General features: G+C 44.7%; 1 protein-coding gene across 2 annotated transcripts in view; it reads left to right on the top strand.

Annotated features, from left to right (window-relative positions):
- Positions 1-1,941: 1,941 nt before the first annotated feature.
- C2CD2 (C2 calcium dependent domain containing 2) overlaps positions 1,942-23,801 on the top strand; it is a 57,361-nt gene continuing 35,501 nt past the window's right edge. Inside the window, exons 1-6 of one of the 2 annotated variants that reach the window (XM_075912186.2) lie at positions 1,942-3,120; positions 7,130-7,228; positions 13,261-13,380; positions 13,995-14,099; positions 19,450-19,575; positions 19,908-20,028. In XM_075912186.2, the coding sequence (XP_075768301.2) occupies positions 2,851-3,120; positions 7,130-7,228; positions 13,261-13,380; positions 13,995-14,099; positions 19,450-19,575; positions 19,908-20,028 (841 nt within the window). In that variant the 5' untranslated portion in view covers positions 1,942-2,850. The remainder of the gene's footprint in view (positions 3,121-7,129; positions 7,229-13,260; positions 13,381-13,994; positions 14,100-19,449; positions 19,576-19,907; positions 20,029-23,801) is intronic. The other variant, XM_006130532.4, reaches the window with a different exon arrangement.

The following is a 23,801-nucleotide window of genomic DNA, read 5'->3' as shown; positions in this document are numbered from 1 at the left end:
TTTAGAACACAAACTGCTCTGGCAACATAGGCATGCGCACAGGGTGTGCCGGGTGTGCCCAGGCACACCCTAATGTCTCAGGCTGGCTAGCCCAAGCCATTTTTGTGCCCTGGGCCCCACCTGGCCTGGCAGCACCATGTGGCCCAGAAGCACGGCACGGTGCCCCTGAGGCACCCGGGGGCGCCCCCACCGACCCGGCAGCACGGCGTGGTGCCCCTGAGGTGCCCCGGGCTAGGGCCCAGCCGGCCTGTAGCTTGGGCCGGCTCTGACTCCATCCCTGCAAATAGGAAGGCAGAAGCGGAAGGTAAGGTAACAGAGAGGATGGAAGGGGAAGGGGGGAAAATAAGAGGAAGGGGTGGAGAGGAAGGGGCTTGTGCTGACGGGAGGGGGCAGGTCAGGAGAAGAAAAGGAAAGGCACCAAGGGACAGGGTAGAGGAGAGATAAATGCCAGGGGGCCAAGTGGAGACAATGAGGAAAAGGGCAGGAGGGGAGGTGTCAGTGGGAGGGGGGACAGGGTGATGCTGGGAGAGGAGAGGGTAAGGGCACTGGGGGCTAGAGGGGGAAGGGAGAGGTGCTGTGAGAAGGCTTGAAAGAAGGGGTGGGCATGAGGAAGGCAGGGATGGAGCAAGGCATGTGTGAGGGCACGGGCATGAGGGGAATGGGGACAGAGGGTGGTGAGGGAGTGGGCACCAGGGAAAAAGGGGGCAGGGATAGTGAGGGAAGAGGGAGGCACCAGGAGGATGTAGGGCTAAGGGAAGGTGCAGGTGCCAGGGGATTCTGGGGGTGAAGCAGAAGGGCAGACACCTGCAGGGGAGGGACCAGCACCAGAGGAGAGAGGCAGGGCAGGTGTGTAGAGGGAGGTGTTAGGAGAGGGGATGAGGAGGGGTAGCTCACATGATCAGAGTGGGGCTACTGGAGGAGTGGGCACAGGGGGCAGAGAAGGGCTGGTGGAGGGGGGCAAGTCTCAGGAGGGCTGACGGCAGTGAGAAGGGCAGGAGTCAGGACAGCAGAGGCTGGTGAGGGGTTGGGGAGCAGCAGGCACCAGGGGAGCTGATGGAGCAAAGAGAGGAGACATGTCAGCAGAGGGAAAAGGTAGAGGTTTATGAGATATTTATTAATAACTTGGGTGCCACAGTGATACATTCAAACAAGCCACATGAACTCAGTACTGGTGCACAACACAAAAGTCATTCTGATCATGGGAGGAAATTCTGAGGGAACACTTCCCCCAGCCTCTCTGCCCCCGAGTTAATGTCACACACATTGGGTTAAAGCAACTGCAGGACATTTGCATGAGGGGGGGTTGGTGGGGGCCAAATTAATCCCTGTTGGTAGGAGGATGGTGGGAAAAGGCCTTGGGGGGGGGGGGAAGTCACATGACACCTTTTACTTCTGGTTATGTGCCCATCTTGCCCCCACAGCGTTACCTCCAGAGGTGTGGCCAATGAGAGTCAGGGGGTGTGGTTAACAGGGGCCAGTGGTGTGGCTAATGGGAGTCAAAGTACATTTAAAAAAAATTCTTTGGGTGCACACCCTAATGATATGTGTTGCTCACGCCTATGTCTGGCAACAACTGTCTATTATTATGATTTTGTATGTTTTCTAGCACATTGGGGCCCTAAACTTGGTTGGGATCACTATGTGCTACTGGAATACAAATAATACCAAGAATCTCTTGTCTCAGTTGTGATCCCACTGACTCTGACCCCCATACACCCTTAGCCTGCATCATAAACTACCCTATGGCTTGCAAAGGCAAAGCAGGTCTGTGAGCAGGCACTGTCCTTTTTGATCTTGCCCTGGTGGTACTTGATTCTGCCCAGGGCTGATCAATCTTTCAGTCTTTTTTTACATCCTTTTTTGGCGGGGGAGGAGCTTAAACCAGTTTATAAGGAGCTGGTTGAAATGTTTCCAGCGTTCGACATTTCAGCCGTCGTTTTTGTGTGTGATTTTAATGTTTTCCTCTCATGACAAATGGCTCCAGTGTTTTTCGACTTGGGCTGGCCCGCTGAGGAAGAGGGTGCGCGTACATGATTTCATTCCAAGGAGCTGGCCCCAGTGTCACTACCGCGGGGCGGCTTCGGAAGGCTGGTTTTAAACGCTGCAGTGGGAACGTGGCAGGCAGCTGTGGCGAGGGGTGGGGGCTGCCCGAAGACAGCAATGGTGATTATGCTGGGACTTCCCAGAATGACCGTGTCTGACACACGTGCCAGGAGGAGGGGCAGCTGTTACTAAGCTGCGCAAGCCACACCCTGCAGCCCATCCCTACACGCTTGTGGGACCCTTCGAAGCCCCCGCGCCCCTCTGTTACCCAGGCACTTGGGAGGAGGCTGCAGCTCCCTGCCGGGCTGGCGTCGGCGCCTGGGTGTTTGCAAGGTCTGGGCGGGCGGGCGCCGCCGCTGCGCCTTTAAGGAGCCTGTGAGGTGGCCGGGCTGTGGAAGCAGCGGCGAGCACCGGCTCCAGGTTGGAGCCAGGGGGCGGAGCCCGGGAGAGGGGGCGGGCGGGGCTCTGGTCCTGCCCAGCGCCATGCCCGCCCGGCCTGGCCCGGCAAGGGCCCCCGCAGAGCCCGGCTGGGCAGCGCGCACAGGACGCAGCGGCGCAGGCTGCCGGCGAGGGGGGCCTTAGCGGGGCGCGGGAGCGCAGCGGCCCCTGCGGGCTGGGACGGGCCGTCGCTTCCCTTTCCTCTGGGCTGCGGCGGGGGCCGCATTCGGCTCAGTCCCCTGCGTTTGGTTGCAAAGGGGGCGACCGGCGCAGGGCGCGCGGGAGAAGCCAATGCCTTGAACTTTTCTGCCCCCGGCGAGGGGAGGGAGCTGGGCCCGGGGAGCGGCAGCTCGCCGGTTATGTGCAGCCATGGCCGGGCCGGCGGATTGGGCGGCTGGGCTCCAGTGGGGTATCCTGGTCACGCTGTTTGTGGCTGCGCTGGTCACGCTGGCCGTCTACCTGGTGCAGTACGCGCTGCTCGCTCGGCGAAACTGTACAAGGGCGCCGCCGCCGCGGTCGGATGAACTGTTGCAGGGAAATGACACCCTGTTGGCCTGGGTGCTGTCTCTGAACAGCTGGAGGAGCCAGTGGCAGAAAGCTTGGATAACAGCCCTAAACGCAGAAGCCAAAGTCAGAGGGGTAAGTGACCTTGTAGATTGGACAACAAACCCGTGCAATGCTTGCATTGGAAACGACGTTGCAATCGGCTGTGTTACCGCAGCATGGGTGTCTGCACTTCTTGCAAGCATGTGTTCCTGGAGATCACATGGTTTTCAATAGATCTCTTTTCTCCAGTCCTATTTCATGGGGGTGTCACCCTGCTGAGTCGAATGGAATTTCAAATCGGAGTGACACTGGAAGAAAGACAGTGAAGGGAAATGACCTTATGTACCTTGTTCCAAAAAGATCAAATATGTATTTCAAATACTGTTGTGGCTTTTATTTCTGCACTTTTGTATAGGTTAAAGTTCTGAAGAGTAATTTCAAAATTGAGTCTCATATTTTTAAAACTACAGTGTTACGCCTCTCCCCCCCCCCCCCTTTTCAAATGTTGACGTTTTACTCTCTGTTTATTATAGTTGCCTTCGGGAAGCTTTAAACTAAAATCTGTCCTTTCCTCTCCCTCAAAAATCGGTATGAATCCATTCACTCTACTGAACTGTCATTCCATTAAAAAAGGAAATCTGTTTGGGGAAATGCATATGAATTTGGAAATGCAAGGGCACATTTTGCTTTCTATTATATCTGTAGAAATCAGGGGTATGAAGTATCAGTGAACTGGATATCTGCTGATATGGCTTACACCTCCCCTGCAGAGCACTCTTGTGGTTGTGGAGTCTGCCACCAGAGCAGAACAAAAGTGTTGTCTATCACAGTAACATGCCAGAACCTCACTAGACTCTGGTTTCATTCTTTTGTTTGCTTACTGTGAATCAAGTCTTTTGAGGACTGAAAAATGCTAATTGATGTACAGTTGTTAATGAAACCTGTTTACCTGATTTTTATTATGTTAAAGTGGATGTTATGATATGACTTCTCTTTCTTTGCTTTGCCCACTATTTACCAGTTTTGCCAAAACAAGAAATAAGTATGAGATTATATCCATTCAGAATATCTTTGCTAATGAAATCTAGAGATTTTCCTGTTCTACCCACTATTTCCTTTTTAAAAAAAATCTATAAAGGGAGATGGATAGAAGTGCTGGGGAAGTGTTGCTGACATCTCAGCCAACCAACATAGATTCTGCATATGCAATTGATAACATTGTTATGTACCTTTTGAAGAGAAAAACAATAGAAACTTCCTGACTTGTCACATGACTGTCAATTATGAGCCAGATATTTCCCCCTCTGCAAGTCTGTAGAACTCTTGGGAAATCTCAGTTCCAGCCTCTCTCATTTATGTTTTTGCACACATTCAATATTTTTGATGTTTACTTCTGTTAACTTATTTTTGTTTGCCTGGCAGATCTTAGCCTTGAGGAGAGTAAAATAAGATTATGGTTGCCTTTATGTCAGTCATACAATTTATGTTTGAATTTTATATACAACTTTAAAAAAAAACCACCTTTCTGAATTGGCATACACAGCATATGTTCTACTTTTTTCTCTTTCTTCCCATATCTATTTGTGAAGGACATAAAAACAAAATTCTGGGTCTAAAGAGGCCATAACAACTAAATTTCTTGGACTGAGAATTGAACCTTTCCTATGTTGATGCAAATAGCCAGTTCCAATAATCTGGGAAATGTTATGTTTCTGTGTAGGGTTTTTTTTATGTGTTCTTCAGCACCATTACTCCAAGCCAGTGTTCTTTTGTTTCGCAATTTATTATTTTTAAGCAATCCTACAGTGCCTTCTATTTAGTTATATGCATTAGAAGGGGATAAAGGATTGATTGTGTGTATTTCAATTTAAAATTAAAAATTCTCCAGGCATTATTGTTAAATGCGGAAGGTGGGTAGGAAATATCTTGGTTGTCCCCTTACAATACCAACTCTCTGTGAGAAAACTATGGGTGTTATGATAAAAGAAGGAAGGATTGAGTTCTGCAGAAATAAATATTTTAAGAATTGTTACAAATTGGGAACAGGTTTCAGGAGATGGAAATTAGCAACATAGGCAAACAGAGACAATGTTACTTTCTGTATGGCACACCCTCTCTTGCCTTTTCTTTTGATGAATTTTGATGAACTGACAACTGTAGCATATTTTTACTCCCTCAAGTAGGTTCCCAAATGCTCAAGAACAATGTCAGCATCATAATGCTAATGAAATTCTTACATGTGTACAGATATACCAAAGCAAAACTTATCCTGGGAAGTCTGTTAATGCAGTAGTGGCTGCCAATGAGCGCACACAGTATCAGTAAAATTACTGTTGTTTCTGGAAAACATGACTTCACAAAGCAGTGGATGTTAGTGATCTTTCTCACTCACACCTCCTTTCGTGTGTATTACATATACATTATACTCTTTTTTTTTTTTTTTTTTTTTTTTTTCCTTCCCTTCGTTTTGCTCAGTGTCGTAGGCATGTGATGTTTTGTTTTTAATACTTAGTGGAACTACAGTACAGTTGTATGTTCAAACAGCTTTCTTTCAAGTGATTATTCTAGGGCTGTCAATTGACATGCATTAATGCCTGCAATTAACACAGTCCAGGATGAACATGTTAATAGCAGTCATTAATGCTGTGCTGCCCCTTTGAAGTGCCACTGCAGCACTTCAAAGGGGCAGAGCAACATGTAGCCCAGGATCAGCTGGAGACTCCCCTGCTGACCCTAGGCTCCACTGCCCCCTTTGAAACACGAGGAGGTGGCATTTCTAAGGGGTAGCCACCGTGCAGCTGATCCCTGGCTCAGCTGTGAGGTGGCTGCCTTTTAGAAATGCCACCTCCACTTGTTTCAATGGGGCTATGGAGTCTGGGGTCAGGTGGAGACTCCCCAACTGACCCTGGGCTCCATGCAGCATTGTCCCAGAAATGGAGAAATGCTGCGCGGAGCCTGGGATCAGCTGGGGAGTTCCCAGCTGACCCCAGGCTTCAGGGCTGCTCCTTTGAAACGTGCGAGGAGGTGGCATTTTAAAGGGGCGGCCGTGGAGCCCGGGGTCAGCTGGGCACTCCCCAGCTGACCCCAGGTTCTGGGGAAATGCCGTGCAAAATCCAGGGTCAGCTGGGGAGTCCCTGGGCTCCACAGCTGTCCCTTTGAAATGCTGCCTTGGAGTTTCAAAGTGGCAGCACCACACAGCTGTGCGGCTCTGCCACCTTGAAGTACCCCTTCCCTTCTCCCCCCCCCTTTTGCTGCCTCTATATCATAGAGGCAGCAAAGGGGAGGGGAGGAAATCGACTAGTCGACTGACTATTTGATAAGCATTTGCTTGTTGGATAGCTGCGCTGCCCCTTTGAAGCGCCTCTCCGGGCAGTGCAACATGGATCCAGGGATCAGTTGGGCACTTCTAATGTGCTACCCCTTTGAGGCCGGCACCAGGGCAGCGTTACCAAAGGGCAGTGCAACACGGAGTCCAGGATCAGCTGGACACGGTGTTGTACTACCCCTTTGATGTGCCACAGCGGCGCTTCAAAGGGCCAGTGCTGCATGGAGCCTGGGGTCAGCTGGAGATTCTAGCTGATCCCGGGCTCCATGCAGCGCTGCCTCATTTCAAAGGGAGCACGCACGTGATTAAAAAATTTAATTGTGATTAGTTACACAATTAATTGCTTGACAGCCCTAGATTATTCCAAAATGAAAAGATACAGCTGCATGAGCTGTCTGGTATAAGTTCCCTACAGTATGTTGTTAGGCCACATCCTGAAAACAGTTGTTACTATTTTTTAAAAAATATTTATATTATAGTAGCTGTGAAAATAGCTTCTCTGAATTCAACAGAACTACCTTTGATGATGATGCCTTCACTTCCCGCTGCCGTCAAGATGAATCAGGATCAGTCCTTATGAGAATGAAATTAAGCATAGGTTTTCTGGGCTGTTCCTTGTATTATGTAATGGATTATAGTGAATAGGATTAATAAAATCCCACGATTTTTTTATATATATAAATGTATACATTCTATTACCTAATGGATTCAGAAACTATATTGACAATGTGACACAAATGAAAATACTTTACTTAAAACATGTTACTTGTTTCTCAGGATTCATTGTTGCTTACATTTGAAGAAGACACAACTCCTCAGCCACTGGAGCTAGTAGTTAGACGAGTTGTAAGTGTTGTGAAGTCAGCCTGGGAAAAGGTAAATGTTTTCTCTTAGTAGATTCTCTTAGTAGAGTAAACATTTCTTTAGTATTTTCTCTTAATGGATTACAACCATTACGCCTTTTTAAAATACTAAGCTCTTGTTATGGTTGGGAATGGCTTTTCAGAGTTAGACTATTGTAAATTTGTACTGTATTTACTTGAGATGATGAGTTTGAGTGTGCTTCTGGGCGACTACAAATGTTCACAAAACTGAGCTTATTTTATGCATTGTCAAGGTCATATGGCCAAATTTTTTCCCCATTATTTCCTACTCCATTACTGTTAAAGTCTGCTTAAGATAAGGAAGGAAAGGAACATTGTGGAGAAACTTTTAACTCTTACTCACTTCTGTTTTGTTGATTAAAAATTTTATGTGGCCTGTTCTTATCTGATTATAGTTAAGTAGGTCCAAAATCTAAGGGTGAAATCTTGGCCCCATTGAATTCAATGGGGATTTTTTCTTTAGTCTTTAATGGGGCCAAAAATCACCTTAGGTATTAAGGTAGAACTCTCATATAAACACTTTTCACTTATTTTATGAAGCACACAGCATTTAAAACAGAATGTAGCCATTGGAATATGTACATTCTTTCCATGAGATGCACAAAAATTGTAGAAGCTAGTGACTACGTTTTTTTTGTCTACAGTTAGACCCCTGGTACAAAGTGGCCTGATTCTCAGGGTGCAAAGTACCAACTCTCCTATTCTTTCTTTCTGTCCTGTGAACTGTGCATGTAAGTTCAAGTAGTCTGGCTTTGGGGTCACAGATTTGTGGGTTGGTTGACTGGTAGTTGTTGCAAATAACAAGCTTTTGGTTGAATGGAAGAAGGTATGGGCCTTGGATATGGCAGAGCTGCATTCAGAGTTGAATGTTAGTGGTATACAAATACTACTGCTAGTGGATAACTGAGTCAGTCCACAGAGTAAGTTATGGGAGTGTTAACTGCAAGGATGCCTATCCACTGCTCCCTTTTCTCCAGCAGTTTATGCTACTCTACCTCCATTGCTCTTATGGTGTCTTCAAGTCACCTGAGGATTCCCCAGCACAGGTGGAATTCTCTAGAAGCTGGATCTGCTAGTTTTATGGCTGCTTTGGGACACTAAAGTAGATCCTTTGTTATTTAAAGTTAAGATTGCCATGCCAACTGAAACATGCCCTGCCCTGGGATGTACTTCTAGAACCTGGGTCTCTCTCATCCCAGGTGAATGCCTAAATGGATCTCTTCCATTTCTCTCCTTTCTCCTCCTCTTCCCCCCTCCCCTCCAAAAAAAACCCCAAAAAACAAACTACCACCACCTGGATCTGAAATAGGGATGTAAAATCCCATTTAATTGGTGAACTGGATAAACATATTGTTTAAACAGTTAACTGATTAAAGGAGAAGGCAGGTGGCAGACTGGGGCCAGTCCAACCCGACTGAAGCAGCAACCCCCCTTGCGGCTGGGCTCGAGCAGTCCTTGCTTGTGCCAGGCCAGAGTGTCCCACAGGCAGGGGCTGCTCGGGTGTCTTGGTCAGAGCAGCCCCTGCCTGAGGGGCACCCAGGCCCACAGCAAGCAGGGGCTGTTCCAGCTCGCTGAGAACAGCCCCGTCCACAGCAGGCCCTCCACGGGGCTGGAGCAGCCCCCTGCCAGTGGATGTGGGGAGTTGCTCCAGTCCTTACCAGTTAACTAGTTAAATATTTACATCCCTAATCTGAAAAACCTTTCAGATGGAAGTTCAGTTGAAACTGTGAAGTTTGTGGTGTTGACAAATTTACGTTTTCCTGTGAGAAATATTTTGGTGGAAAAATCAGCTATGAACATGACTGGGCTGAACCTGCCTATATGATTAAGACAGTGTCTTTATGGAAATGGCTTCAGCCTTAACTGAATTTCTTTACTCTTGGCTTAGGACATGCCCTGCATAAAATAAAAGTATTGCTTGCCTTAATGTACAATAGCTGTAAATTAAAGAAGGAACCCTTTGATAGATCCTCTGACTCTTTCTTTTTTTTAATGCATGAAGTTGTTGTTGTCACCCTCCTTCCTCTTAGCAAACTCGGCTAGTTTTCCTGTAGAACATTTTAATTGCAGATCCGAAGAGCATTGATAGTAAATTCATGGAAAATAAGTAGCTCTTATGTGTGTGTCTGTTTTTGGAACTGGTCTGTTAGTACAAATATATTGAATTAGAAGGGGAAATTCTATAACTGAAACCTTTTTTAGGCCCAGTCCACACTGCAACTTTCAGCTTGAATTTGTAACTAGTTACTAGCACAGCTGGTTATAAATTTGATGTGTGACAATGCCCTGCATGTTTATCAATGCTATGGCAACAAAAAGCACTTTGCCCTTGCCAGACTCCATGGCTGGCACATGGCTGTCTTCTTGTTTTCTTCAGTTTTGGCATCCTTTTATTTATGATTGTATTACAAGAGCATCTAGAGACCTCAGCCAAGGATCAGGGCTCCATTATGCTGGGTGCTTTACAAACGTAATTTAAAAATACACCATGCCTTTATCAGAGCTCTCAACTAGGATGAAGACAAAACTCAACAGTAGATGAAACAGAAGAATTGGAGTGAAAGGACAATGTCAGTAAAGTAAATGCATTATGCATAATGGGGGTTCTTTTTTGGTGTGTGTGTGTGTGTGTGTGTGTGTGTGTGTGTGTGTGTGTGTGTGTGTGTGTGTGTGTGTGTGTGTGTGTGTGTGTGTGTGTGTGTGTGTGTGTGTGATTAGTTCCTCTTCCTCTCAGCTCTCTTTGCCTGAGTGTCTAAAAATTCACATGCTGCTGGATCTACTCTGTACACAAGTCTACTTGGGCATTGTATCTCCTTCTGAGGTATTGGTGGATAGCTGTACAGAATATTGTTTCTTATTGCAGTAGGCACAAACACACTATGTAGGTTCTGGACCCCATGAGGCAAGGCATTATGCAAACCTACCCCAACACACTCTTCCTTTCTTGAAGAACTTAAAATCTAAGGAATTGGTGCATTTCTCAGGATGTACTGATGATTAGACAGCATGCTAGCCATGGGCAAACAAACATGGTTATAATGGCAGAAAAATGGCCGTGTGGTTGCAAACTGAACCATGTAAAGTGTGACAAGTTAAGGTGACCAAGCCTCTATTGAGGGCATGTCTAGACTATGTGCGGCTTCTGAAAGAAGATATGCAAATTCAGCTTGAATTTGCATATTTTCTTCCATTTTTTTTCCCGGAAGAGGCTTTTCCAATATTTGGCCCGTCTACATGGGGCCAAATATCGGGGAGGAAAAACCCTTTTTTTGAAAATTCCCTGTAAACCTCCTCTTCCGGGGGGGGAAAAAACCCTCTTCTGGGGGGGGGAAAAAAAGGAAGAAGATAATGCAAATTTGAATCAAATTTGTATATCTTCTTTCCGAAGCTGCGCGTAGTCCAGACATGCCCTCAGTTACAAAATCAGTTTTAAAATATGACTTGGACCTATAGAATGAAGTGATTTGTTTTCAGAAGTACTTGCAGTGACTTGGTCAGCATTTCCATTAGCATCATCTATTTCCTGAAGGCTTATTACTTGGCAGCAAAAGTTTTGTGCTTTGGGGTGTTTTCCCTGTCTTGTCAGGAATTTGGTGCATAAGGTTTTGGCTGAGGCAAGAGCAGGTTTTGAAACTTATTTTGTTTTTAAGCTGTTATCAAAAGTCTCCCTCCTCTTCCTTTAAAACATTGACATTGGCTCCTTGATAAATTCTTCATACTCCAAAAATTGCCTTAGGTGGTGGAAGGTGGAGAGGAAGTGGCTTAGGGAAAGGAAAGCTTTGGTTTTCAAATGGGCTTTGCAGCCTGTCCTTGAGGGGCCTATTCAGCTACTCGGCTATTGCAGCTGTGCCACTTGAGTGGCTCGTGTAAATTGGTTGAGGGAATTGAGCAATGCTGTTAAAGGCTGGTGGCAGAGGATAGCACAGTTGTAGGGCTTGGAGCTTTAAATCCCTTTGCGGGGGGGGGGGGGGGGGAGAAACACACAGAAGGCAATCTGCTAATCTTAAAACGAGATTGAGGTATTTGATATCCTCTTCCTCTGAACTCCTGAGGAGAAACCTGAAGTTACTTGCAGGAGAGAAACTTAATCTGTGTTTCACACTGCTTATTGAAAATCCCTGACTAATGAAGTTTAATGCAGGAATGGTCTTGGATGAGGTCACTGATTTTTGTATTCCTTGAGATCTGGCTGGACGATGAAACTCTAGGCTCATATTAACCTAGAGGTTATCTAATGGGTACTTAGATGAGCATAAATTTGGAGAGATTACATGGCTGTTTTAGTCACATCTGAATCTAGTTAAGACTCCTCTCTCTGATCCAAACCCATTTAATTAGGGTACTAATGTAGAGTGCAAGCCTACGTCTAGACTGCAAGCCTCTTTCGAAAGAGGCTTTTTCGAAAAAGAGTGTCTAGACTGCAAGCAGTACTTTCGAAAAAGCAAGCTGCTTTTTCGAAAGAGCACCTAGGCAGTCTGGATGCTCTCTTTCTAAAAAGCCCTGTTTGCATTGAAGAACGCCTTTTTTCGAAAGAGCACTTTTGAAAAAAGGCGTACTTCCTCATGAAATGAGGTTTTCCACCATCGAAAGAAAAGCCGCGTTCTTTCGATTTAATTTTGAAAGAACGCGGCTGTAGTCTAGACGCAGGTGACGCTTTTTTTTCGAAAAAAGGCTACTTTTTTCGAAAAAACCCTCGAGTCTGGACACAGCCCAAGGGTCCTGAGCTGGTGTAAACACTGACATTGTTATATAGGATACTTTCTGCACAGAAAAATCCCCACTTGAGCTGATGAGTTCACTTTTTGGGAGTGTTGAACAATATTGATTGAACAAAGTGGTATAAGTTTCTGTGGAGACTGTGATTCCTCTGAGTAAGCTTAGCATCTCTTGCCTGAGATTGTCCCAGGTGTCTTTGCCTCTACTAGAGCAGTTGGGCCATGTGCACAATCCCTGGGCTGGGATTTCTGACGGTGTTGAATTTAAATCAAATTCCTGCAGTTAATTGGTTCATTTTTTGAGTCTGGAAAGCACTTTCTTTAGAGTGAAGGCTATATTTTTAATTGCTAACGCTGTGACTTAAAGAACCTGGTTAGTTTGACAACTTAGAGAGGAACTCTTCAATTAACATAGCACTGAAGCTTGGTAGAATTGTATATACCATGGTCTTACACTATGGACATCCTCCATAGTCACTACCCCATGCTTTGTCCTTGCAGGTTTCCATGATAGAAAACTTACTTATGAGAGGGTAGAGGGCTAGAATGCAAGTCACAGTGTCTTGGTTGGAATCTGATTTACTTACAGCTTGAACATTCTTGAAACCTATATTATAGGTGTGTAAGACACTAAGGCTTATTCTCCCCTGCCATAATTAGGGATGTTAAAATTAGATTAATCAACTAATTGAATAGTCAATAGAATTTCCGTTGACTATTTGATTAGTTGATAAAGGCGCTTCCACTTTGAAGTGTAGCAACAGCCAGGTGCCTCTTGCAACATTTCAAGGTGGAAGTGCCACATGGAGCCTGGGGCCAGCGGGGGACTCAGTCTTCATAAAGCTGTTTATCAGGGAATTTAAATGGTGTTGTGTAATGGTACCTGTTTCTTTCAAATACAAGAATTGATTACTTAAATCATGGTACTTTAAATATATTTCATGTATGGGGTATGACACACACCCCTTGTTTAAAGGGGCTAGGAAGAAAATCTCAGGGGAGTATATATAATGTATATGAATCCCTCAGTCTGTGCCTCTGTGAGTCCATTTGTTCAAGAAGTCCTCCTAAACTGTAAGAGCTAGGGCCAGCACATTTGGTATACCGCTTCCTCTTACCCTAACTTAAAGCAGGACCCGGGTTTGCTTGTGTCTGAAAAACGCCTTTCATTTCTGGAGACCAAAGTTCAAATCTTGACTAATAGTACAGCCATCTCCAGAAATGAAAGGCCTTGCATTTCTGAACTTAATTTTTCTAACTGGTCAAGGTAAAAGTTTCTTGAATGAAAACTTTGTTTATTTCCCACCAGGTGGTTTCTTGTAATGTAGTGGGAGACTCCATTCAATTTATTGTTCATGTGTCACATACTTCACCTCCTACTACAGAATGTCAGTCATATGCTGTGAAACTCTCTCCACTTCACTTGCAGGTAAAGTTTTATTTATTTTATTTTATTTTATTTTATTTTATTTTATTTTATTTTATTTTATTTTATTTTAAGATTATGCTTACCAAATATTACATTCAGATCCAGAAATGCTAACTGGACCAATTTTATACATATACTGTGATCGTGCTGACCAGTTATTTTAATTGTGGGGTTCAAAAGTTACAAAATGCTTAAATATGCTAGTGCTGTTGACAGTTTTTTGGGGGGATTGTTGGTTTTGCTTTTTTTGTAAAACCAAAATACCTTTGTCTTAATTGTATAATTAAAAGTAAACATTTTTTTTGAGAAGGCTGTGCAGATAAATAATACTGCATTTATAATTATGGACCATGAAAATACATTTTTATTCTGTGAGTCTTTAAAATGTGTGCCTACAGCTATATGCAGAGTATACACTGTAAAAGCTGAAATAGCTTCTCATATGTTGTTCTTAGGTTGCTATCATTTGAGACTTATTACATTTAAATATGAGTCACGCTGACTTCCGTGGAACTGCACCTGTTTACAGCAGTGATAAGCTTGTTTCAGTGCTTCTTTTAAAAGATGATATTCATAAATCTGCGGATGACCGATTTAACCTCTCTTTTCTACAGCTGGAACTGTATATGAAAGAGAAAGGAGACGACATTCAAGTTGTGTGGTCCTTCCTGAATGTCCCTGAAACTAATATTAAAATCCAGCCTATAGCAGTACAGGAGGTCAGTCAGTAAGTTTTTTGTTTTGTTTTTAATTTTAGTTTTATTTTAGACAAAGAAATGAAAGGGCAAATGATGACTCCTCTGTTCTGCACAGTAGCATTCTACATGGTACTAAAATGTTAAAACTAGCTTGAGATTGGGTTGACCAGATTTGAGAGAGAAATGTTGTTGGGCGGGTGGTTTCATCCAAGTCTTAAAAACATGAAAACTTTTTTCTTAAATAAAATTATTTCTCAAATCAGTTTTGAAAATCTGTAGTAACAGTGTTCTAATCAAAATAACTCTAAGTCCATTGTTTGGATCACTTGCATTAATACATTAATATTAGAACACGACAACCTTATTTCTGAATCCTCTTGATAGTTTGGAGGGTGTGAGAGTGGAATCATCGGTCTCTTAAGGCATTCCATAATGCTAAGAACTTGCTTTATGCTTCTGCTTTCTGACTTTCATGTTGCTATCTTGGAAGTTACAAATGCATTTTCTCATTCTTTGGGACCTTGGTCCCCTCACTCTACCTTGTACTTAACTGATTTTTAGAAATTGTACCTTCACAATGGGAAATGGTTGGTTGGATTTTACTATGCACATATTTTTTGTGTCTTGTACAGTAACTTCTGTGGCGTTTATTTTATCCCTGCTTAAAAAGCTGGCTTAGGTTTATTTTAGCATGTCTTCTGAGGAATTGTTTTATGGACTGAATTATGACCCAGAGAGGAAAATATTTAGGTTTGTTCTTGGGGCGTGGTTGTGTGGGTGTTTTTTTTTTTTTTTTTTTTAAATCCTGGGTGAACTACTACATGTATTAAAAACTGACATATAACACAAGACTCTTTCTAAAAAATCAAGATTTATTGTACATGTCTGAGTGACCTTAATCACTTGGACTGGTGTCTAATATCCATGTATGAACCAATCACTATGTACTTATTGACAGGTCATAATGTCTCTGAAACTGTCATTGTGGCCTGTTGGATGACAAACTCTGCATTTTGAAAAGTGTTTTGACTGTGGATTTGCAAGTTAATTATAATGCATTGAGTGTTTATACATGGCCTTAAAAACTAAATGCTTCATTCTTCCGTTAATATGCATACTCTGTTCCAATTAATGTTGTAGTTCTAGTGTTGAAACCTCCCAAAGTATTGAAATTTGTAAATTTAGAAGTTGTTTCAGCTCTTGCGCTTAAATGGTGTTTTCCCCTGTTCCCTTTTAATGTATAAGTAATGATCATCACTTATAAAAATAACAAGTTGTTTAGTGCTTCACCCACACCAGTTACTTCATCCAGTTTAATAAAACTCTTGTTTATACTGACAAAAGCGACGTGAATCTGAATCACATTTGGCACTCTGTACTTGGCTGACTCTTAATGTCGCAGATGACATGGCCTTGCCTAGGAACTGCACTACCCAGTCTCAAAAAGAGTATGATACAGCTAGAAACATCAATTCTAGCATATGCTTAAAGAAAAGTGTTGGGGGTTCTTGAAGTAACTTGCTCAGGTGTGGAAATGTTTACTGTTGACGATGAGTCATAGATATAGATGTTAAGTTGTTTCAAACAATATATTCCACTGGAAGCCAACAAGGAAGTGGAATATAATCTTTGAAAACACTATTATGTAAACCTAATTTCCCTACCACCTCAAATACCCATAATAGTGGGTATCTATCATTCCAAGCTTTTACATCTGGAGCTAAATTTGGGTGAACGGAGGCTTTTTTTGTTTTGAATCAATGCATCAGGAAATGTCAGTGAATATAAGGCTAACTTAATTCATGCTAAAATTAGAGTTGATTGGAATTTTTCAAATTTTCAGCATTTTTATCGAACTAAATTTTCATTGAACGTAAGCAGAGAGTGGGAGGAAAAACACCCCAAAATAGGGTTTTCTGTTTAAAAAAAAATGCTTTTTGAGGATAGGGTTTCAAGCAGTTGTAATCAAGAATTGAATACCCCTTCACTTACCAGATTGAGGCAAGTAACATGGTCAAAGTGTGGTTTTGGGGAATTTTGTTAAAAATGCTGGAGTACAAAAACGTTAAATTTATGGAAAATGCCCACTTAAACAGGTTACATGAGAGATAAGCAGCAGCACAACATGAGCAGAACAGTATCTACACATCTTGAGAGTCTGGCAGCATAGAAGAGCTAGTGAAACAAGGTTTATATACATTGAAAATTGGGATTGTTCAATCACACCTTATACTACCTTCATTAAGTTGCTTGCCAAGGAAGAGAGTCTGACTTTACATTTATTAGGTAATGGTTTGATTGTCACTTGCATCAGTGCAGGAATGTCTCTTATCCTGTGCTACTTCTAAAGTCCTGTACAGGTTTCCAAAATGAAGTGGTCAATTCTGTGCTTTGGTGACAATGTTGGCGCTCATCAGAGTTGTTGAGTTTACCAGACTCAGTCAGAATGTTGCAGGAGACACTCCTCTGCCAGGATTAGTCCTTCCTTCCCCACTGTGGTGATTCTTGTGAGCTGTGGGGCAGTGTTTCTAACTTTTCCCTCCCTTGGGCGGAGTGAATTTTTCCTTCATATCTGTGCACATAACAAAATTCATTGGCAGGGGTGGGGCTACGGAATTCTGAGTGTGAGAGGGCACAGGCCTGGGGGAGAGGGTTAGGTGCAGGGTGTGAGGGCTCTGGCTGTGAATATAGGCTCTGGGGATGAGAGGCTCGGGGCTGGGACAGGATTGGGGTGCAAGGACTTTGGGAATTATGGGTTTGGGGTCCAGAGGGGGGTCTCTAGGCTGAGGAATTGGGGCCGAGGAATTCCGAGTTGGAGTGCAGAGGAGGGGTTGAGAGTTCTGGGGCGGGCCGAGGGATGAGGATTTTGGGATGCGGGAAGAGCCGAGTGCCTGAAGGGGTATGAGCTTGGGATGTGGGCTTTGGGGTGGGACCAAGGATGAGGGGTTTGGTGTGCAGGAGGTAGCTCCGAGTTGGGGAGGGGGCTTGGAGGGGGTTTGGGACTTGGGCATACCTAGGCGGCTTGTGGTCAGTGGCACTAAAGCAGGCTGCTTGGTGCCTACCTGTATTGGCTGCTTATGGGCACACTGCAGTGCCACAAGACTTGAAGCTCCAGAGCACGTGGAGCCCAGTAGTTTTCCCACCTATGAGCTGGACCTGCTGCTCTGGCTGCTTCTCCATTGCTCCCAGCACTGACCTGCCATGGCTGGGGAAGAGGGCTCCCTCCCTGCTGACCCCAGTAGGATGCTGCCATGGCCAGTGGGAAGGCGCCATACCCTGCTGGTCCCAGCACAGAGCTGCCCCTGCCATGCTGCTTCCTGCTAGGGCCAGTGGAGAGAGGTGCTTCTTATCAGCCACAGCAGCTTCAGGGCTTAGGGAGAGGCATCTTTCCCTGCTGCAGCCCCGAGTCCCTGCGTAGGGCTTAATGGTAAGCTGCCAGCTTTGCGGGAACTTATTTATGGGGATATTTCTGCCAGGAATGCAGAAAAATATCTTCTCTTCTTCAATAGGGCCTAGTTAATTTCTAGTCTTTGGTCCCTAACTTGTTGCCAGAGACTGAAACCCTCAATTTAATGCAAAATGTTTGCACGTTCCCACCGGGCCACAGCATGCCTTAGGATAATCTTCTTCCACTTTACTGTAAGAATCAGGTGGTACAAAATGTTTGATATCAGACTCTATAAGTTAAGAGTTTAAAGGTCTGTAATACTAATCTTTCTAAATGAGATGTCAGTGTTTTTTGAGACAGGAGACTCCTCTATAGGTATTCTCAGTCCTGAAGTGTCTACAGCATTCCCATGTATGTCCTGCTGTACATTGGAAACTGTACCTCTTCTACAGGGGTGGGCAAAAGGGCCTCCACGGGCTGGATTCAGCCCACCAAGCAGGTTTATCTGGCCCACAGATGCCCTGCTGTTCCCCTGCCTCCAGGCCAATTAGGTACCAGGGCTGGGGGAATGCACATGCGCACAAAGTTGTCTCCTCCTCCACCAGAGGTGCATGGCACTTGTAGTCAACCACTAGGGTTGACTCTAAGCACTGCATGCCCCTTGCAGAGCTGGAGCAGGGCGGGAGGAGACTTTGCACGTTTGCATGCTCCTCTTTCTCTTTCTACCCCACCCCCTGGCCCAGATTGACCTGGGGGTGGAGGGAGCGTGCAAAGTCTCCCGCTGCTGGGGCATGGGCATCTAGAGGGAACCACCAGCTGTTTAGAACAACTGGTAGTTCTCTCTGGAGGGGAGGGGGCAAAGAATTCACATGCTCTCCCCCACACCCAGGCCAATCAGGGTCTGTGGGTGGGGAACCACGGACTTGTCCTGGCCCCGCCTCTTCTGCCCAAGGCCCTGCCCCTCCCAGGACCACTTCAAAAATTTCTGACCCCCCCCCCCCCAGCTAAAATTATTGCCCATTCCTGCTCTACTAGATTCTCCTTGGACAACTTCCAGTGCTTTTGAACTTACAAATTGTTGCCTTTGTTAAATTAAACATCCCCTCAATTACAAATAGTGAAGAAATCTGAAGCTTAGAAAAGCACGCTGCCACTGACTATAGCTAAAAGTAAATCTTGTTTATCAGATCACTGGAAAGCAAATGATTGCTGCATTTTAGACGTAAACTCAAAGCTACCATGTATAAGCAAAATTTTGAAATGCATTTTTATGCCTGTAATATCAAAGACAGAGGATAAATGCATACTGCATGGAACATCAATATCTAGACAATTTCTTGGATAATAAGAGATAGCAGTGATAGTTTGTTTGCTGGCTGGAGCTGCATGAACTTCTGTACAGAAGTATCTTAGGCAGGATTGAGGTTCGGGCTTAAGTACCATAATGATCATTGTATGCTGAATAGAAGTTGCCAGATGTCAGCATAGTTTCACTGAAGTCAACAGTGCTATGTAGATAATAGGGATGTAATAGGTTAACTAGTAAGCATCCTCCTTAATGGGTGATGCTTACCAGTTCTGATTAATCCATGGGGGCTGGTGCAGGATTAAACAGGATTTTATTGATATCAGACCTGCTCTCTGTTATGTATTGTATTGTATTGGTTTTGCCCAGGTGATGATAGCGCTTATGAGGTTAGTAATACTTCTACCCTTTCCATTCCTCTTTCAGAGCTGTATGTGATTATAATACCTATATTTGATCTCCTTTAAATGTTTTTCTAATAACTAAAAACAAATGATTATATTTTATGACCTCTCAGTTGTGTCTGACTATTGGCTTTAGGCCTGCTCTTATTCCTACAACATTTGCTTTATGATATAGTGGTAGACTGCATAGTCAGCTGTCCAGTGAATTTCTTCAATAATGTTTATTCTGATTAATTAGAAGTGTGACTGACTTTTTTTTCTCTCTCCTCCTAGAGCCATATGGAAGAAACATGTGCAATATCTGAGTCATTCAGAGACGTTTTCCAGAATCTCATTAGTTTAGTTTCACCATCTGTAATCCTGAGTACAAAACCTACAGATTTATTAAAAGAGGTACAGGTGAGTGTTGTATGTATTTATATACTTCTTTTCAACCTGATTTCTGTTAGTGTTAATATGTCCGATTGGAAGAACACTCATGGTCCAGTGAATGAACTGCAAGCCTAACACTATGATATTTAATTAGAAACCATAGGGGAGAACACTTTAAAATGCATAGCCTGTGGCACGGGACGATTTGACCTTCAGAATTTCTAGGTGACTACGTTGTTGCTAATGCTGCACTGTAACTTTTTAACATCAGACTACTTTTATTATGCTTGATCTTTGTCAGTCTACAAGGTGCTCAGTATTTTATAGAGATGATTCCTTATGTCGTTTCCTTTTCACAGACTGTACAAAATGTAGGAACTCTCCCGCAGGGCACCAGTCCTCCAAAACCTCCAAGGGCTCACGAATGGAAACTCCTAGTGAAAAACATTGTAGCCACGCTGACTGATCACAGTGCTGCAGGTAAATCAAAAGATCTTGCAGGCAGATATTCTGCTTCAAAACCAATAAGAAGGGTGACCTAAAACGTTAGTGGTCCTACTGCGTTTTGTTACGTCTGAAAGCGAGTGGCTCAGACCACTTCTCATTATGGTCTGCTGCCTCCACGTCATTGGTGGGCCTTTCTTCTCTCTGTCCTCTCCATTTCCAAGGATCTGTTTCCAAGGATTTGAATAATTATAAGACTCATATATGAAGTTAAGTGTCCTGGCACATAATATTGCAGCAAAACAAAAATCCAGAAGCACCAAAATGAATTATTCCCAGAAGAAATCTGCCAAGCTCCTTTCCATTCCGTTGTCATTAAAGGAGTGTCCTTAGAATGCCTCCAAAATCCTATTGAGCATCTGCCTTTGCAGTGTGGGGCTATTTCAAACCCAGAAGGGTTGTGCACATCATGACATTCTCCTTCCATGCCCCCAGAAAGGCATAGTAAATTGTTTGTAGAACTGCCCAGCAATTAAGGGCAGAGGAGGTTCTGAGAGAGAGCCACTTTATCAATGACTTCATATTCTGATAATTGTACTACCAAGGAGCAGAGGGCCCTGTTGCCAGTATGAAGGCACAGAGCCTCTACAGAGCTATCCCTGTTCTTTGGCAAGATATGCACAGTCCTTGATGGTGGTATAGGAAGAGAATATAAATTACAATGCAGTGGTTGTATTATTGAGTTATGTGGATAAAGATGATTGGTCTGTTGGGTTGTGGTGAGAACTCTTAAACCAAACCTGCTTGGGACAGTGGTCACCAACCAGTATTTCGGGATCTACTGGTAGATCTTGAAGCCTCTGACAGGTGATCCTGACTGTTTTGGCCCAGAGGCTACCAAGTGCCAGCACTTCAACTGCCCCTCCCCCCTACTGCTGCGCATCTCCTGACCTTTGCCTTCAGCTGCCTCACCCTGCCCCCAGGAGCCTCTTTCTTGTTGGGGAGGGAGAAGAGGGGTGCTGATGTCAAGGTGCCCCCTCTCCCACCCTGTATCCTATCTCCATAGAGGAGGGCAGGGGGCACAACAGGACTTGGGAAGGAATTTGTTAGCTGCTTTAGGGACTAGTCCAGGGCCAGGGCATGGGTGAGCCTGCCTTAGCTCCACTGCACCACCACCCAGGAGCCACCTGAGATAAGCAGTGCCCAGGCAGAGCCCACATCCCGAAACCCTGCCCCAGTCATGAAACCCCTCCAGCACCCTGAGCCCCTGCCCTAGGCCCAAGCACCCCTGCATGCAAACACCCTTCCAGAGCCTGCACCTAGAACCCCCTCCCAACACTCCCAACTGCCTGCCCCAAGCTCAGAGCCCCTCTCGCACTCTAATCTTTTAATCCAAGATCAGAGCTTGCACCCCAACTGGCTGCCCCTGCCTGGTGAAAGTGAGCAAGATGGAGTGAGCCAGGGGAAGGACCTCTGAGAAGGGGCACAAAGGAGGCTGGGCAAGGGTATTTGAGTATGAAGTAGATCTTCGATTTCACTTAAATTCAAAAAGTGATCTCATGATTTAAAAAGGTTGGAGGCCACTGTGCTAGGAGTTCTCTTTTCTCCTCCCCTCTCCCCCCATTAGGGTCCGTCCTCTGCAGGTCTGGTGGTAGGATATGGACAATTTTAAGGTGACTGTATGTCCCATTTTTGGCCAGGATAATCTTTTTTTTTTTTTTTTTTAAGCCCTATGCTAGCCATCATGACTCTTTGGCAAAACTGGACATTTTTCCTATTTGCTCTTGCAGATTTAGTTGGCTGGAGAAAACAGGACAAATGCCCACTTTTGTCAAAGTAGGATGTGGAGGAAAATGGTAAGGGAGAGCATTGATGCCAGCCCCAGCCTCAGGCAGGTGCTGAGCAGTAATGTCAGCCACATGCAAGGGGGGGGGGGAAGAGGAAGAGGGCTTGGGTAAGGGGCTTGGGCCAGCCCAATATATTGTCCTGCTTTCCCTTGGGAAAATATGGTCACCTTACCAGTATGAACATTATGTCCAGAGATTTCCAGGAAAACTCTGTTATGCATTGTTTGGTCTGAAAAGTCACATTTGAAGGCGGAGGAGAAAACAAAAGGAAGTTAAAATGCCTTGAAATACTCATGTTGTGTTCTCTCTCTCATTTTAATTCCACTTTCCACTCAAATAATTGGGAAGTTCTGCTTAAACTGATGACTTGATATTAGGGATGTTAGATAGCTGGTAATAGAATAGTTGACTAACCGCATCAGTTAGTCAACTATTCTCTAGTCCGGTGTTTCTTAAACTTTTTAAGACCGAGGAACACCAAACAATTTTTTTTTTTTATATTTATATATATTTTTTTTAAATGAGGAACACCAAGGATTTTTTGTTGAGCAAAAAAAAAAAGAAAATGGGGGGGGGGAGGGAGGGGAGTTGAGCAAAAATAAAGGTTGCCTGCCACTTTAAGGGCAGCCATTTTGAACTCTGTTGTTCTCCGTGGCACACCAGTGTGCCCTGGAAGACAGTTTAAGAAACACGCTCTAGTCCCCAGAGGTGGGGCTGGCAGCTAGTGCACTCCGGCCCCACTCCCAGGGAGCCCCCTGCAACTTCATGTTGCTGCCAGGTGGGAGCCAGGCCAAGAGTGGAGCCAGTAGACTGCAGCCTCTGTCTGTCTGCAGGGAGCTGGGACCCACTATGGACAGGGGGTGTTGCCGGGGACCAGCCCCTGTCTGTGGGATGCGGAGCAGCCTCTGTCTATGGTGAGCCAGGGCCCACCGTAGGCTGAGACTGCTTTGTGGCAGCCTCCCTGGCCCCACCCAGCGCGGGAGCGGGAAGGCGGAAGGTGTTGCCATCGAGCTGGTGCTGAGTGGGGGGGGGGGACCAGCTTTTAAGCCGACTTCCCCCAGCACTGGCTTCAGCTTCTCCCACCACCCTTGCAGCCTCTGGGGAGATGGGGAAATGCGAGCAGTTGACTAGATAAGCCTAGGCTTATCAGTTAATCATCTAGTTGACTACTTGTTCACATTCCTACTCAATATCACATGTGTTATAGTTCAACTCCAGGTCTTCGCTATTTGGGTGATTAGCATTACTTGATGTATGATGCTGGTTTAGCAGTACTCTGAGTAATTTAACGCTAGAATCCTGCATATGAGATTTATTCAGCCAGGGACAGGTTTACTGAAGAGAGACTCACTTTTCCCACAAAAAAACCAGTTGTTGACTGGGTCCGATGGAGCGTGAAGTCAGACAGGAGGCCACTGCCCATTAGAACAAGTTATGCTGCTTATGTTTGGGGCGTAGGCTTTCAATCTGGCAAATATCTGAGCTTCTTCAGGATCAGGCCTGGCTGCTTCATTGCTAGGGCAAGAGCACCAGCTAAGCTTTTCAAAAGTGGCTCATCAGTGACCTTTGGTCTTTCAGTATTGTGGATGTGTCCTGCTAACCTGTCAGAAGTGTGATTTTTAATATATAAATGTAGAAACCCTCCCCCTCCATAATGTGGATGATTGGAACTGTCTGAAAAATCTCCAGGGGAAGAGGGTGTCCTTAACATGCCTCAATCTGAGCACTCAAAATGGGTAGTTACTTTCCTGAATGACTAGTTAATTTTCTTAACAAATGTCCCTTTTAAACAGAGATTTAGGTGGGGTGCAGGCAAAAAAGCCTTGGTCTCCCTGGCTTTTATGAAATAAATAGGCCAGTATTCAGCGGTTGTTAAATCCTGTGTTTGGGTTTGGCTTCCTGAAACTCTAGCACTAAATCACATTGAAAACTTAGTTTAGTTTTGCCATTTATAGGCAGGAC

This window comes from Pelodiscus sinensis, chromosome 1 (genome assembly GCF_052426305.1).
Source record: "Pelodiscus sinensis isolate ZL-2025 chromosome 1, ASM5242630v1, whole genome shotgun sequence".
Lineage (NCBI taxonomy): Eukaryota > Metazoa > Chordata > Testudines > Trionychidae > Pelodiscus > Pelodiscus sinensis.
This window is presented reverse-complemented; position numbering and strand designations above follow the sequence as displayed.